Source organism: Gasterosteus aculeatus, chromosome 14 (genome assembly GCF_964276395.1).
Source record: "Gasterosteus aculeatus chromosome 14, fGasAcu3.hap1.1, whole genome shotgun sequence".
Classification (NCBI taxonomy): Eukaryota; Metazoa; Chordata; class Actinopteri; order Perciformes; family Gasterosteidae; genus Gasterosteus; species Gasterosteus aculeatus.
The window spans coordinates 13248544-13266110 of NC_135702.1; the positions used below are offsets into that span (position 1 = coordinate 13248544).

General features: G+C 42.5%; 1 protein-coding gene across 12 annotated transcripts in view; it reads right to left on the reverse strand.

Moving 5' to 3' along the window:
• vav2 (vav 2 guanine nucleotide exchange factor) overlaps positions 1-17567 on the reverse strand; it is a 160181-nt gene that overhangs the window by 19228 nt on the left and 123386 nt on the right. For 7 of the 12 annotated variants that reach the window (XR_013452554.1, XM_040198273.2, XM_040198268.2 and 4 more), the window contains exons 4-9: positions 16508-16576; positions 10036-10141; positions 9836-9850; positions 8215-8313; positions 7052-7120; positions 6197-6297 (exon numbers count right to left, since the gene is read on the reverse strand). Coding sequence is in view for 11 of the 12 variants with exons in the window: in XM_040198273.2 (XP_040054207.1) it covers positions 6197-6297; positions 7052-7120; positions 8215-8313; positions 9836-9850; positions 10036-10141; positions 16508-16576 (459 nt within the window). In the remaining variant the exon portion in view is untranslated. The remainder of the gene's footprint in view (positions 1-6196; positions 6298-7051; positions 7121-8214; positions 8314-9835; positions 9851-10035; positions 10142-16507; positions 16577-17567) is intronic. The other 5 variants (XM_040198274.2, XM_078088241.1, XM_078088242.1 and 2 more) reach the window with 1 other exon arrangement.

Here is a 17567-nt window from a genome sequence, read left to right on the forward strand (position 1 = left end):
CAGCTGATCCTCCTCGAACCAGCAGGGCTGATCCCCGGATCTTCACTGGTGCCCAGGCTGACCTCTGACTACGGCCCCCGCAGGGAAGCCCTTACTTAAACCGGCCCTGGGCTAACAAGCCCCTGATTAAGAGCTGATCCAACCCAGGGGAGACAGCTTCCCTCGGCTACTGCCCATCCACAACGACAAAGTGATTGAGATTAATGCGGAGCCCGATCAATTAGACAGCGAGCGGACTGTGCAGCGTAGCCAGAGACACTCGGGCTCCCGCTGCGAATGTGGGAATCATTACAGCAGTTTAAAGGGTTTAAGACAAGATATTATGTTGAGACAAGATAATTAAAAAAGATATGGAAAATGTTAAAGAAATATATTGAAAATTATACAGACATTTAATGAGAAATATTAAAGAAAAGTAAAGATAGACTGATCCGTAAAGTGAAGCAGCTGAGGTCAGACATGCTCAGTGTTCTTAAAAGGACTTGAACAATCTTTATCTTCCAGTGTGTGGACTTAAAAATAATATATACTACAGTATATGTATATTCTGTGATGAGCCCTGGTAACCAGCTGTCTGGTAAAACCTTAAATCAATGCAGTTTACCAGGTTTCCACACGATGCATCAGAACGTTGTTTTCACAATGTTGACACAGCCGAAGGAAAATGGTTTATTTTTCTGTTGCTTCTATTTGTTTCTCCAGCTGAGGCCTGATGAGTAATACTCAACTTCTCTATGTGCAGATTTGTATTTATTTCTGTTCATGTTGCGTCATCGCGTTCAACTGATTTAAATGCATGTTTCTTTTGTCCATCTGCTTCTGCTTCTTATTACCGAGCATTGATTTAGACAGTTTGCTCCCCCTTGACCATCAGAGCAGGTTAAACCAGTTGTTCAACCGGTTTATAATTTCTCATAATTCATATGGACGATGAGTGTTAAGGCATTCATTGTTAACGCATACAATCTAACATGTATAATGAGCATATTTTATTCATCGTTGTCTTTTTTTCATTTGGATGTTGAGGACAGAGGATTTTGTATACAGTGAACAAATTTGTTGGCCATACAAAATGAATTCAATAGTCTTAAAAACCTCAGATGCTACTTTTTCTTAAAAGCAACAAAATGATGTCCGCCCCACAGCATTGGAAGGAGCTGAGCGAATGAAAGTGATTAAAGGGGTGATTTGTTGGCTTATCTGGTCGAGTTCAAGAGAAGGCCATCCTTTAATGTTGCGTGCGCGCGTGTGTGTGTGTGTGTGCGCCTTTGCCACTACCTCACACACAGCACTGTGTGCTTGATGCAAAAGGCCCGTTTTCTGCTGCCTGAGGGCTCCATCTCTTTTTTATGTTTCCATTTGCAGCAAACAAACCAGCAGCCTCCACCATTGTGCTGTAATATCGCTGCCCACTTCAGCCTCTTGGAGAATGCATTTGTGGTTTGACAGTATATCTGCTCTCAGTAATCCGACCAGCCTTGTTCCCGGTTTCTGTTAGGAAACCAAAAGCAGAGCTAAGCAGAATGAATATCAGACTTTCAACTCTAAATGAATGCTAAAGCTCTTTCGCCCAATGTGTAATTAAAACAGTAATGTGTTAAAAGTTTGCCATTGTAGCTTTATAGGTGATTTGTCAGGGAAATGTGTTCTTCCGCTCAGAATGGTTACCCAAAACGGCAAAAGAAAAAACTATGAAGGGAGTCATAGTTAGAAGAATCCACTGGCTTCACTTCCTCGCTTTTCTTTCTTCATAAAAACAAAAAGATGGTCACTTTGTATTTAATAAGACTTTTTTGTTTTGTTTGTGTAGCCAAAAGAGATACTATAGCATGAAAGCCCTTATTTTTGGTGTTTAGTGTGCGTGTTCGATGCGGATGTCCACATGTGTAAGTGTACTAAAGCTGTCTCATACATTGTTTAGTCCGCACATGGACCAAGGTAGGAGCATATTGAGGTGCCCTTGAGCAAGGCACTGGATCCCCATCCGGCTCCTCGGCCACTGTGTGTAGTTACAGCCGCCCACTGCTCCCAATACTAGCATGGCTTAAGGGCAGAGGCCGATTTCCACTGTGTCTGATGGGCTGTGGAGCTATGCGACAATTAAAGTTGGTTTGTTAAGTTGTGTGTTCAACCAAACCAGAAAAAGAAATCTGTAAAATGCTGGTGCATGAATTAAATTAATCAAATAAAGGTTTTTAAGTGTATAAAAACTAAAAAAGCATCAATATCTAGCAGCAAAATATCACAACCAAGGTCAACTCAACTAGTAAAACTATAACCAGATCGTTGGACGTGTGGACACAAATTATACATGTAACAGATTTAACAGCCTTTCGTCTGAGGCCAGTCGGAGGATTGTCCTCCTCTCTGAGAGGCACTGGAACAAAAGAGCGGATGACACACACGCACACTGCAGCATGCCTCCACTCTTGGCGCAGTCGTGCATAATTAGTTTGTGACACGCTGATGAGCACACTTCTAACTTGACACCACGTCTCAACACATCACCGAGGGAGGTAACGACTCACCATGCCCTGTCATCTCCTTCAATTCATACTGGATACTTAGCAAAATAAAATACTGCCTTCTGTTTACGAGAAAAATAAAAAGCAAGAATTAAATACAAGTATTTTACTTCAATTGAATGTAAATTCTACATGGTTGAATTTAGGTGGACGTTTGTGCCAAATTTGAAAAGAAATCCCTCAGTCTAAATGTGCGTATGTACCAAGAGGTGGAAACAGGGACAGACAGCCCTAAAACATGAGGCCCACAGCCTTCAGGAGAGTCTGAAAAGGACGGTTTTCAAACAGGCTATGATGAAGACGAGAAGCTACTCGGCCACCTCGAGACGACAGAGCTCTTTTCAGACCGCTTCTCTTTTATTGGAGTCTTCTGGTGCAGTAAAAACTTGTTTCATTGAATTCCTTTCAGTGCCGTCATGTCGCCCTGTTGTTCTGGCCTCTCGAATAATGAGGACGCTGTCGTGCATGTTATTTCACAGAAAATGCAATTTTGACTAACCGCGCCCTGGGCCTTCACCCCCCCCCCCGCCCTCCGTGCCGAGCCAATCTCCAAGTAAACCAGAAGTGACAGGCCGTGGAGCCAGCTAATATTCTCTGACACGAGGCATTGGGACCCCCTCACCTCCACTCAACATATCCGGCCCAAAGCAAATGGCAAAGACCCCCGATAGAGAAGCTCCCGGTGCCGCCACGATTAGGGACTGCGATCATATCAGCGAACCACGATTACTCCGGAAATGAGTTGGGAGAATGTCGAAAATGAGGACATCAACAAGAGGGCACTTAGATGCCCATTTAGTTTGTAGTGCTCCTACTGGGTGTATTTTCCCTTCAGCCCATTTCTGGCTGTTGGAGGAGTAGTCGAGTTAAACCAGTGACATTTGCAGCATGGCATTCAGTTCAATGACCAATAGAAAAGAAAAGGAAGAAAAGCTCTCTCGCACCCACGTGAGAACAAAAAAAAGAAGGGAAAAAAGGATACAAGCACATTGTTGTAAAGGTCACCTGGACTTACAAGCATAGATAACCAAATGAAGCCCAAGCCCGGTCCTCAGAAAAATCGCCAGGACGCCTGATGAGAGCGTCGCTTTGTCCAAAATCCAAATCCCCTGGCCCCTTCAGCTCATCGCCACGGAGACAAGACACCACGGCGGCTTCTAATGAGCCCGGTATACATGTTAATCACATGCACGGTCAAAGCCTGCAACGCACAGAATCTGCAAATCTAATTAGCCATGTTCTTAAAATAACCGGCTTCTCATGGCTGAGAATGTCAAGGAAGATAAATACTAACAAAGCTCAGTGTGTCATCTGCAAATTTGTTTATGAATAGAAGATAAATGTTGCTTATTTCTGTCAGATAGAAGGTTAACAACAAGGGAGAAGACTGTACGTGTACTTTCATTCTGCGGCTCTTTGGGTTTGGGTGGTTCCAGTGAAAAATCTTAATGCCACAGTAAGCAATGACATTTCAGTTTCCATAAATAAATTGTTTTCCTGGTTCAGGGTGTGAAAGAACTTGACTAGAATGCAAAGCGCCTTCATCTCAACCCTGTGTGATACAAAGTAAATGCCAACTGAGACTTAAGCCACGGCGCTCCTCCTCTAGGAAAGCCTGTGGGTCACGGGATTCCAGCGGGATGGAAGACTTCATCACATGAGCATGTCCGGGTGGGAGTCATTTCAACAATATGCTAGTTTTTGTAATGCACGCTGGGATGGGAGTCATTTTTCTGGGAGTGGAGTTGAAACAGGAAGGAAAACCCACCCCAGTGTTAAATGGGCCGTACTGGTTTAGTGCATTCCGGTCTCATGACCACTCAGACACTCATTATTCACCCATTCATAGCGCCATGCACAGCGCCACCTGCCTATCAGAAACTAGCATTCACACACACACACACACACACACACACACACACACACACACACACACACACACACACACACACACACACACACACACACACACACACACACACACACACACACACACACACACACACACACACCATAGTCACAGCTAGAGGGGCCGTTTGGGTTTAAGTGTTTTTGCCAAAGGACACATCGACATGGACACTATTGGAGCCGGGGACAGAAGTGCTGATTGATCAGATCGAAGTACAAGCCTGCTCTCCACTGGGCCACACCAGCAGATGCTAGAGGATGATCAATAGATGTAATGTTCCACAATCACATATAAGTTCATTAAGTACGTTGTCCACGTACTTCTGGCCATAGAATTTGACTTTGCAAGTAAGGTTCTTTTAATGATAATCTATATATATATATATATATATATATATATATATATATATATATAGATTGTTTGAATATTCAAATCGACAGGACTGTAGGAGCATTTTCCCGTTTCTCTGTCCCCATGCACATCCTCAAGAGAGAAACTCGTCCTTTACTGGAAACGTTGGCTAGTTAGACACTTTCTTTGATTGCCTACAAATGACGGTTTCCAACCGAGGTTCAATCAGCTCAGAGAGAACATGAATTAGACAAGGAAGGAGATGCAGCAGAAGTGTGTGTGTGCGTGTGTGTGTGACAGAGAAACAGCATGTGCCTGCCTGTCAATTAGCAGAAATTTACTTTCAAATGTCCCAGCAACTTCGTGTTACGTGGAAGAAGGAAGACTTCTTAAGTAAGAAGCATGCAACAAGTCCATTACCTATGACCTATGCAAACTGACCTCACCCGAATGCTTGTTTCAGACGGCAAGACGAGGGAAAAAAAGTCTGTTATCAGGATCACGCAGCAGAATATAATACATGCTTATGCATGCAAGACACACACACACACACACACACACACACACATTTGGTCACATGTAACTCAGATTTGCAGTAATGGGGATATCACGCAAGGAGATTGGCATATCAAAGGCTCTGTATGGAATTAGAACCAGGGCCAGATCCTATCATCAGCATCATTACCATTATCTATGAAGAGCCACACTTCTGCACAGCAGGGAGGCAAATCACTGCTCCACATTATAAAAATGATCCCCACGTGTCTCAGCAGCTGGGCAAGACGGGGATCTGAGAGGAAACCACCTTCTAACAATAGACTTCTGCAGAGCGTTTCTTAAACAAGTGGAACGGTGCAGCTACAATACTCTAACTTGTCAAATTTGAAATAAATTAAACATATCCAAATATTTCAGTTAAAAGAAAGAGTAAAATAAAACTATATTCATTCAATATACTTTTTCAAGTAATATATATGGTTTGCATAAAGATACATCCGACAAATATAAACAGTACGCGTTGCATCAATATTAGGGTTTAAAATTGTAGTGCAAATAGAAAAGTGTGGTTATAGTGAGAATGAGAGCAAAACCAGCACCAATGAAAAGTCTGTCATTTATTCATGGTGGATCGCTGGAGATTTGTTTGATCTTGAAACAGAACAAGAAAGGCAGCTGGCTGAACGTGGAAAAAAAAAAGACATTTGATCAAACACTTGAAACCTGTTAAATTGCAGAAACAGGTTAGAATTATTTTGACTGCATATGGAGCACTTGTGTCTGAAGAAATTGGTACATAATATTGAATTATGTTTTGAAACTACAAGTGGATTTTTATACACAATGTAGCCAAAAGAAGAAAACCATCTGCTTGTGAAGGATGAACGAGGTCGACACATTTCAGGTCACTGACCTTTCCTTGAAGTCGAGAAAGATCTTCCCCAGGCCGCTTCCTCCACTGACCATGTTCAGGTCAATGGCTCGCAGGAGGGCAAAGTGGACTTTTATTACATCCTGAGGGCACATCAAAATGAATATTAATGCATTTTGCATCTACCCATTATATTATTATGCATCCTTTATATAGAGTGTTTGAATACAGAGTTTTAACATGGACATAACCACTCAAAATAATCATTAATTATTTTCAACAGTCAAAGCCTTTGTTGCTTTAAACTTAATAACCTTTAATAAAAATTTAAAAAGAGCACTCGAGTTAACGCTCACCCCAGTATTTTTCACTTGTATAACCTGTAATCTTTATATTATTTGGACTACCCATAACGTGAGAGCCAGTTGAGAATGCAACTATATAGAATATATAGCATCTTATGCATGAAAAAAACAGATGTTTCTGTAACATATTGTATAATGTTAGTTGAGCATTAGAATGTTTGAATGAACAAACTCGATTTAAATAAATAAATAATACATGCTGTAGGAAGACCATCCTAATAAAGTGTTACCAAATGGTCCTTTGGGTGCTCCCAGTTAAAACTGAAGTGTTGCTGTTTGCCTGTCTTCTCCATTGACAACAGATCAAACATATAGACTATTGGGAGTTTCTCACCCCCCTTACGATGAGAACATTAAACCGTGACATCAGAATTGCGGCGCAAATTACAGCGTGAAATTTAGCATCCATAATGTACAACACGCGATATCCTTCATCCGGCCACCCACACGCGTATTGAATTATTCACTTAGAGTGCTGGACCTTCTGGCTCGCTGTGTGGAATTATTTTTCTCTGCTTGAGCGGCTACTCACCTCCAGGTTGACAAAGATGGCCTCCATGTCCTGTGGACTCATGACTTGCTTCAACGGGATCATGTAACTCTGAACAGAAACAGACAAATGGGGGGAAAGTTCAAATATAAACTCAAGTCCCTCCAGAGAAACAAATACGCTTCCCAGAATGGTCTGTCTTTACAGTTGGATAAAACGCCGTAAAGTTCTGTCCAGGCTTTTAGCTGATCTGTTCTGCACTCTACTGTCGAAGATGGAGCCACAATATTGTTGTTTACAGGGTGCGCAAGTTATTTGATTTCAGGATAAAACACTGGATCTGCCATGAGCTGATAGCATGAAGCTTTTCCCTGTGCTACACTTATGCTCACAGAAGAGAAAACCAGCTTATTGTGTTTCCCACGTTGTTTTAGGGCTGTCACATTCCATCATCACAAACAACAACAAATAGACCAACTAAGAAGCAATGAAGAAATGAGGCTTTATTAACCCCAACTCAATTAAGCCTAACGAGTCCTCTGATCACGAGAGGGAAACTTATTCCCGTTTAGTATCGCATCGGGCCGACGCGGCCAACACAGGAAGCACATTTAGTTTAATGAAATTAGCAGAGCGGATGATTTGTGGCGCTCCATCAAATCGCGAATGAAATCTGTCAGTGCAGAAAGTGATGTGTTAGCAGCGCCGATCCCAACGTCGGCTCCTCATCACACGGAGTTTGTGACCCTTCACGCGCACATAATTTGCTGTTTTACGTGGATGCACATCGAGTTTGCCGGCTTTTGTCGGCCGTAGAGTGGTAACATTGGGCTCAGTAACTGTGATGGGACCGTGTAGAACGTACCGGTGGGAGGTGAGGAGGAGGAAATAAGGCAATAATTCCATCCAATATCAGGTGATTAAGCATGTGTAATGTGTAAGCGGTAGGTTCTTTTTTTTTTTTATTTAGCGGTTTGCTGGATAGACTCTCAGGGCTGGGATGTGCGTGTCTGTACTTGAAGCCCCGGGGTCTCCAGCTGAGCCAATAACAAACCTATTGATCGGCTCCTGTGACATTTACGCCCTCCAATTAATGCGCAGATAGCTGACATTTCCATGCTGGGACTTGGCCCACAGGCCAGAGACGGCAACAAGGGCAAACTGACAGAAGGTAACTGGGACCCCCACATTTCATGTGATCTCACCTTCTCGATGTCCTCCAAAGTCTTGTAGTACTTTGCTTCCGTCTCCTGGATCTCCACCAAGCAGCAATTCCTCTTGTCGTCTTCCGTCATGCCCATTTTCTATGGTGAGATTAAGGAAATATAATTAGTCAGGATCAATCGATTGGGGATCATTGATTACGTTTCGTACATGGTGCACGTTTGTTACTTTGCGATGTTTTCAGGGGTTGGTTGTCGTGATGATTGCAGGGAATTACATGACGTTCCTACAGAAATGAGTTGCCAGTGATGCCAGTTTCACATTGATTATGAATCAAAATGTGTGATAGTCAAACACGATTGTTTTTTAAGTAGCATTTTATGTTTTAATCAATTCTCAACAGAAATATCACCGCATTTTGCAAACCTCGCTGTTGTGTTTTGGACATGTTCATAATTTATTTGGTATTTACCATTGCAGGCGCTCAATGGTTTCTATTCATTTCCACTGCTTGAGTTGTGTAATCTATGAAATTGCATTACCTGTAATAATAATAATAATAATAATAGATAAAGCAGTTACGACTTTTCCTAATCAGTTTACTCTGCGACCATGATGAAACATTAATAACAATGAATGAGGACATGATGGATTACATGACTCTGGTTTCTAGAGTCCGCTCTACCGTATTTCGACAGGATAATCTATTCACAATCAATCACGCTTTCCACGTAGTCCATGGCAGAACCAGATGATCTTTTATGTAATTTTCATACAGCCTACGCATGAATAAATGCAGTCGTTAGTGCAACCAAAGGAAAAATGTACCCAACAATTGAAACGCGGTCTGTGTTCCAACATGGTCTGCAAAAACGGGTTAACACGAGGCACAATTAGTGAGCTACAGCACCATGCGGCTCCACAAACGACTGCCGTTTGCAATTAACGTCGAGTTATTATAATGTAGTGTTGTTGTGTAACTTCCAGACGTTGCAAACGCCAGTTTGGCAATAAGTGCGGTCATTTAAAAGACTTATTTTAAGCAAAACCACGTTTTCCAAAGCCAAACCAAGACGTTATGTTGTCAGTGCATTTATCTGGAGGGGAAAATGTAGGACTGTAACAAGATGAAATTTGACACGCTGTGCCTGGGTCCAAAACTGTTGCTTGAGGCAGAAGGTCATAGAGATGCTTCATTTCTAGGGGGATTTTCTATGTTGTGGGAGTGAGTTCAGCAGGCCTGATTGTGTGGAGTTACTCACTAAGCCATCTGGAACAAATTTGGCTGTTGAAAAGCACAGCAAGTAATACAAAAAGTGGTATTAGCAATTTAGACATGCAAGTCTAGTCAAGGCCTCCATCCAGAAAGTAATAGGAAGCAGGGCTCAAACCCAGCAGGAAAACGTTTATTTATCTCGGGCTTTCCACGTGGCAGCTGGTGGTCCTCGCTGTCAACACTGCAGTCACCGAGCTCAAGTCACCAGCGACACCAGAGGGCCCCGAGTCGCATTGTGGACCAGATGGGGTTCCCCCCGCCCCACAGGCACGGGTCATTGATCTAAACTGGCAGACCATTCTGTTGGGATGCCACGAGTTTGTTTTAGATGGAAGTGGTCGAGGGAGTTAGCTGACAGGGTCAGTCACAAGCACAGCGCCACTCACCTGCATGTATCTGATCTGCAGCATAGGAAAGGCAAAGCAGCAAAAATCAGAAGTCAAAGAAATCACCACTCGTGTTAGAAAGTGCATTTCGAGAGATGACAAGATGCAAAGGTTTTGTTGGTTCACTGCATCTTTGCTGGTGCCATTGTATTGTCTAATGATCACCAGATGAGGACGGTGTCCCAGGTGACTTTGCTCACCATGGGTTGTCGTACTTCCACCTTAATGATGTCCTCATAGATGTCGTCCCCATCGTCCTCACACGGCACGCAGTCGTAGATGTCATCCTCACCCAAGTCATGCTCGCTGGGGGAAAAGCACACAAGGAGGATGAACAACTTAACTCACAGGATGGATCCTCTTATAGCCCCCGTGTTCATTTCAAACTGCTCCGACAGCAGGAGGGGTTCTGAGGGGGTCACGCCAGCATGCACTCGTTACCTCTCCCGGGCCCTTCCTGCAGAGCGAAACCGCTGTTGCAGACGAGCGGACGCAGCACCCCGTGTTCACAAACCTGCACTGACATGCGTTATTGAGCGGCATTTCCATTCAAGGTACTTATGCACCTTTAATTGGGCAAAGCAGCGAGCAGACGGTCGCTGTGGGGAGGAGCATCTCTCTGGGAAAGACCCTCATACCCACACTTCACCTTCTTTTGTCCTGTAAAAGCAATTATTGTTTGGGGAAAGGCACTGGGGCTGTAGCGAACGCCCAGGCAGGAACAGGCTTTGGCATCGGGCTCACATCTATGTGGCTAATAACCAGAGGGCTTTAATGGTCGCCGAAATAAATGATTAACTACTGTTAATAAATAAAAGTATTGCCATTAATAATGGAGGACCAGGGTTCTAGCTTGGCAGCCGCTCGCTTGTTTTAAGAAAACCTTCCACTCACCTAAAATGACCTGCAGGCCAAATAACACTCACATGTCAGTGTGATGCTGTGAATCACAGCGGCGCGGGAGTGTTATTTGGCCTCTACTTCCTTCTTGTGGTTTACGTTTGGCATTGAGAATTAATTATACCAAATTTGTCAGTAACAAGCGGTTCCTGTTTGCAACTTAACACTATACAAATATGAATGAGTGCGTGGATATTATTGTCAACTTAAAAAACAAAACTTCTCAGGAAGGCTGTGAACTTCAGAGAAGTGTTACTCAATGTACGTAGGCATAGAGAATCTGTTCACACTGAATGTAAGCGTCTCATGTTCTGATTTGGCTTTTAAAAAGTACCGTAAATCGACATTTCACCGCTTTAATGAACGGGCCAAATTAACAGGTGCAATAACCAACTTCCTCTTTTAAGAGCGCCCTTTTCACCGCCACCTTCTTTGTATTCTGTGTAAATGAAGGAATAAATTCTATAAAGAGTGTGCTTTCTAAGCTGCTCAGAAGAGGAGAACCTGGGCTCCAGCTTGCTTAAACGTCCTTGAGCGTGACATTCTGTGCCCTCATGCAGGGGGGCGGCTGTTTGTGCTCTGACCTGCCTGATTGGGGGTAAGTGCCTCATCCAGATGTATCTGTTTGTGTCCCGTTTGAGGAAAATACTTCTCTACTGATGGAGCAAAACATGTACAAAAGAATTTCAACTTGAGATCTCTGAAATGGGATGTCGTGTAAGGACTTCGCAAGATTCATTGATTCATGAATATTATAAAACAGGATTCATGGGCGCGTGTTCAAAAAAGAAAAAAAACACAGGTTACAGGGTTTTCTCCACTGCGACGTGGGCACCTACGACCTTCTGCCTCAGTCATCTTCAGAAGATTTCTCCCTTCAAAGTGTACATGAATAGGGACTGAAAATCAGAGAAGGTAGAAATACGCCAATTGAAATATTCAGCTTTGTCAGTGCTGCGATTGTTTGAGGTTTTAATTGAGGTGGCCTGAGCTGCTTCTTCTCCATCATGACGTTACAGCAGCTCATGTTAAACACAGAGGAGCCGGGTGGCCCCCGCTGCCCCGCAGTGGTCTCCCCTCTGAGCCCTGAGATAACAGCACGCTTCACGCTGACCGAAGTGATGCTCGGAAAAAGATGCTGCTGCACTTCACGGTCCGTTTTAATCCCTCGGAGACGGATTTGTAGCGCAATGATCTGTGACCTATGAGGACCCATGCAAAGACCTAAGAGGGGCTGGGGCTATGGGGGAGGGAAGTGGGGGCTTTTTTTTAATGAAAATATTTATTGTAGGAATAGACCAGAATTAATATTCTAAACAAATTTTAGAAATGTAATAGATAAAATAATGTGAGAGTTTCCTAAACTAAAGCTATTAATCCTGATCTGGTCAAAGGTTAAATATTCCATTGATCCAAGATGAGGATTTAGAAGTAGGTCTTACCGGTTGGTTACTTTGTTATTGTCCAATATTTCTTTGGCTCAATCGGTCAGTTCAGTATAATTGTAATGCTTTTCATCGACGACTGACAGACTATGACTTTACACCACCGGGGCTGAGGCTCAAAAAGAGAAACGGTTCCCATCAACAGCGGATTTCATGTATAGCTCCTGTTCTGCTAATTGTCTACTTTCATAATCCCAAAGTACAGACAACTGGATTCAATTCTTTCCTCTTTCATTGATATTTTTAATGCAATGTGTGCCAAAAACCAACCACATCTGTCTCTGTCTCCAGACCTCTGATTGGTAATGTCATTAACAAGATCCTTAATATACCATCTGTTGTCACAATCAATATGCATTTATTTTAAGGGAAAAATGACCTTGCTTGTTTACAAAATGTAATGAGCTAAAGTTGTATCATGACCATTTAAAGTAATTTGTAAGCAAATGAGTAATTATAAACAAACTTCATTATCACGAGAGCTATACAGGAAAATAGTGAACTACTTATGAACAACACACTCCCTTTTTAGATCGTTAGCTCAAGGTCAGGATTTAGTTATGATGCTTTGGCTTTAGATATGTAGCATCGATGCTGAACGTTTTAGTAATGGTTTAGTGTGTGTTCTTCAATTTATGTTGGTTGGCCCAATGAATCCTATTAATGCACTTTGGGTGAGCTTGTACATATAAATGCATCACATCTGATTAGGTTTCTACCAACATACAGCTCTGTTTTTTAATACAGTAAGGTTTAAAAAAAAGTTTTATTAAAGCTGTAATAGTAACAATCCTTTTAACAGGATTTTATGATCTCAGTCACTACTTTCAAATCTTGATTCAATGAAACATGCAGTTCAGTTAGTAAACAATGATTCCATTTAGAGTAAAACAGACAAAGCGAGTATGATTTAATGCGTTGCTACTTTTTGATTGACAGGTTTGTGTTTTACAACTTTTCAGTGGGTTTTCAATTGATAAAAGTTAATGAAAACCTCTTCACTCACCAAAAAAAGGTCTTATTGAACGTTAGTTAGTTAGTTCCAGCTTCTAGTTCCCTTATGCTGCAAAACAACAACTTGGCCTCCGCCAAACAACTAATGGCCAAACAACGGCAAACAAAAAGTGGAGGCTTCGAAGCAGCAGCCTCACTAAACATCCAAAAATACTTTATCCCGATGGTGGTAATATTCATTTGAATTTAAAATGTGACACATAGTTCCACCCATTGTGAAGACGTTGATGTTCTCCTGCCAAGCTAGTGGCGCAAAAGCCTTATGACAGTGTTTGCTTTAGAAATCCATGTGTGTCTTTCACAGAGGAAAAAAAGTCTCTTGGCTGTACTGTACGACGCCGCCCCCCCCCCCTTTGCCTTCCCCCTGCTTTGTGCTTTGTCAACTCCAGGATGGAGTCATTCCAGACAGGAAGGAGGACACGGAGACTTGACATCACAAAGCCCAGAGGAAGGAAGTGTGGATCGGGTTTACCACATTAACCCAGGAGACCTCAATCAGGTAGAGGCTGGCCTCCAGCGGGCTCCGAAACGCCTGCAAACAGATGTGGTGCAGCAGGAATCAAGCCGGAGCACGCCTCACCAACACACACATACCTGCACCCGTCCTCTCAGTGCCATTCATTTACAGCTGTAGGCCTAAAGCCTCCGTTCACCTCGCCTGACATGAATTATTCTGGCATGAGAGTATGGAAGTCCCCCAGCCAAGGGACCCGGTACAATTATCTTTTTAAATGGTCAAGCACAAACATTCTCACCTAAGCTTAAGGCCAAGCTGCCGGGTGAAGAACGACCATCTAGGAAAGTCTTAAACATCTGTGCAACCAGTACCGTCGTGAAACGCCAGCCTCCGTATCCTTAGTGAGCAGTGAACCTCCACCAGTTCAAGTCTTTTGGATGCTCCCGGTGAAAACGGAAGGTTGATCGATGGCTGCTGGAAACATCCTCCATTGAACGTTTGGTCTGCTGGCATAAACTCTGCTTTTAAATCGCACCGCAAAATCAATTTATATAGATTGCTTTCCATTGCACTTAGTATCCTTTGTCGCCTTATCACTGAACTTAATGATGCCATTATATTGATTTTTATTGTTTGCTATTCCAGACGGGTTACTTTCCTTACACTAAATGTTTTTGGTGACAATATTGCCTTTATTTTATTCCCTACATGCTTTTAATTTTTATGACACCATGTTGACGGTCAGGGTTTTTTTTTCTTCCGAGATACTGTGAAATAGTAAAGCATCCATAAAAAAATGATTATATGTACTGCAGAAAGATCATCCTTGTCCCCTCCCTCACTCTAGCAGTCACTGCCATGCGCCCTTGGTAAATTATGCATACATCAATATTTCAGGCTAATTAATAAGTCTTTCAGGGCAGGGTTATTGCTGGCGTGGCCTATGTGCTAAGTTTGTCCACGTTTAGTGGGTGCAGGACCTGCTGATGAATCAATTATGTGTCCGTCCGTGGATGAAACTAAATGCATACATGTTCTTTGTAAAAGGTCAAGAGCACCCATGGTGCAGAGGAGCATGATTTATTGAATGAGACCAAAGTCCTTTGCACCTACAGGTGACACCAAGAGCACAGCATTGCAACATTGACCATTTCAGAACATATATATAGAAATACTTAGAGCTACTTGAAGCTTTTTTCTATTGGCCTGTGGTTGCGAAAATAAGTCTAAGATCTAACAATTTGTCTCTGAAAAGATTCCCCTCCTCTCTTGATTTATTACCTCAGCAAACACTGTTGACATGCGTTTACTGTCGCAAATTGCAAGACGTTCATATTGTAAATGATAGCTATTTAGGGTAAAAAAGACAATAAGGGTGGGGTTGTGCTTTGGGGCGGGGCCACCTTGTGAATGACAGGACTCTACCGTGGAGAAAAACACAAAACCAAAAGCCATAGAAATACTAAAGTACATAAGACACAAGCTTATGCTCATTTACTTTACTAGTGGACTCTGACACTTATTGCTAAGCATTGCATGGACTCGCTTCCGCCATTTTTTTACAAATTGAATGTAATTCACCGTACTATGCGTTTTTTCATACATTTATTCATGATGCATTTAGGAAGAATATAGATACAATAACTTTTTTAAATCTTTTATGAGCATATTTACATCCTTGTTTTTTTGGTATAGAAAAATCTTTGAATTGACACATTCTTAGTTTGCTAAATGTGTGGCTAACATGCGCTCTAATCCAGCATTAGCCCGCTTGGCTGGCACCCACCTCCCCTAGCAAGAGCACAATCAAGTATTAATCAGGCATATAGCCATGGCGCGCATGGTCTCCTTTCTATCTCCTCTCCTTCCTCCTTTCTTTCTGTGATGAATGACACCCATCTCAGAGCGGTGGACTAATTACTCTCCATTAATCAGAGTTGAGCGGCTGCTGTCACCCTTGCAAAGTCCAAGGTTCTACTTTTCTCTCTTTTGCATTTAGCAAAAGCCCATCTCTCACACACACACACACACACACACACACACACACACACACACACACACACACACACACACACACACACACACACACACACACACACACACACACACACACACACACACACACACACACACGGCGGCCAACGAGTCGGGCGGAGAGGCCGCCGCACCAGAAGACGGAGCAGGGACGGCGTCACCATTGTAACGGGCCGAGTGACACAAGGCTTGACACTTATGTAATGAAGCGGTAAGAGAAAATCATCAATCACGCTGAAACATCACATCAAGATGTCTTCTATACATGATGGGGAGAGAGTTGTTATGGCTGTAGATGTAACATATAGATAATAGATAGATAGATATACATCAACACTTAAACGATTTGGACAAAATTTGAAGCATGATGGGAGACGCGACTTTCTGTACCCAGAAATACGCTGAGCTAAATGTAATAGTAACCAATGACTTTCAGCAGCAAGAAAAATAACCTGTTTAAATCTGCTGCAACGTGAAATGCTTTTTCAAAATTGTAATGTTCTGTGCCGACAGTTGAAAACAATGGTTGTTCTTGATGATAATCTTTGTGTGTGTACGTGCAATTGCATTAATCACAAATATTGGACATTTACAGAGCAGAGCTCCACCTGCTGTTTGGCACACAAGAAGAGCGGGTCCCCACAAGCATTTGGCTCGATGTTTTAGGTGTTTGAAAGGCTTAGTAAAATCGAAGGTCGAGGTCAGGTTAACGCAAAGGGTTTGTGAAGTTTAAGTTTAGAGTTAGGTCTCTCTACGGTCATCCTAAGTGGCAAAAACAAATGTGTGTGTGTGCAGTGTATTTGTTGTGGAATGAACACTTACTCTGCCAGCTCTTCAAGGCTCCTGTACACATCATCCTCATTCAGAGCGGTGTCCTCTGACGGAAAGGGCCTGGCACACGCACACACACACACACACACACACACACACAGATGGGAAGAGGGAGAGAGAATATAAAATATTAGCGGACAAATCATTGCATCCCACGTAGGAAAAATAACCAGTCAGAACACGTGTGTCCTATCCAGCAGGTTCTCACTGTGGCAGCTCGACGGCAGGATTTATTGAACGGAGGAGCCCATCAGTCACAAAACAACATTGTCAAAACACATCAGCACACGGCTACTGACAGTTAAGAAAAGAAACTGCCATCTTCACACGGTCGACATTGGCAGGAATTCTGCCCCTTTTTCCAGACGGATGGCCGGGTGCCTGATAAATCCTCTCAAGGGGGTTTGGGCAGCTTTCAAGGTCCATCAGGGACAACGTGGAGCGTGAATACAAAGTAAATAAAAAAATAAAATCATGTTTACAAGCTTCTTTTTTTTTTTTTTCTTAAACAGAAAAGGCGAGGTTGTTTTTGCGCCCTTCTTTTTCGGCAGGCAAGAGCATAAATACAAAGATTCCTGCGAGCTCTCCCTGCAGTAACCTGAATGATTCCTCTTGGCTTTCTTCTGATTTTCTTATTGCGAGTGTCAACAAACAAAATTACACTCCTGGGAAGTGACAGAGCATAAAAACGCATAACTAATCAATTAGCTCATTAAGCAGGGTGGACTTAGTTCATGTGTTTTTAAAGATAATAGCTTTCTGCAGACATTATTGAGAAGGGTGTGATTAGATTTTGATTTGGCCAATCATGTTTATGGTTTGCTATTTTTCCCCACAGGAATTGATTGCTACAAATTATAGCCTATTAGCTTAATGTTGTGCACAATTGAAGCTCATAAAAAAATCAGCGTGGTCACGAACAGCGCTAATCATCAACCACGCTAATGTTACTGAAAGGGAAATAGCTTGTAATTTTAAACTTAACCGATTGTTTCATCATCTTATATAACATGACAGTCTACAACGTGTAGAGACACAGAAACAAGGGAGA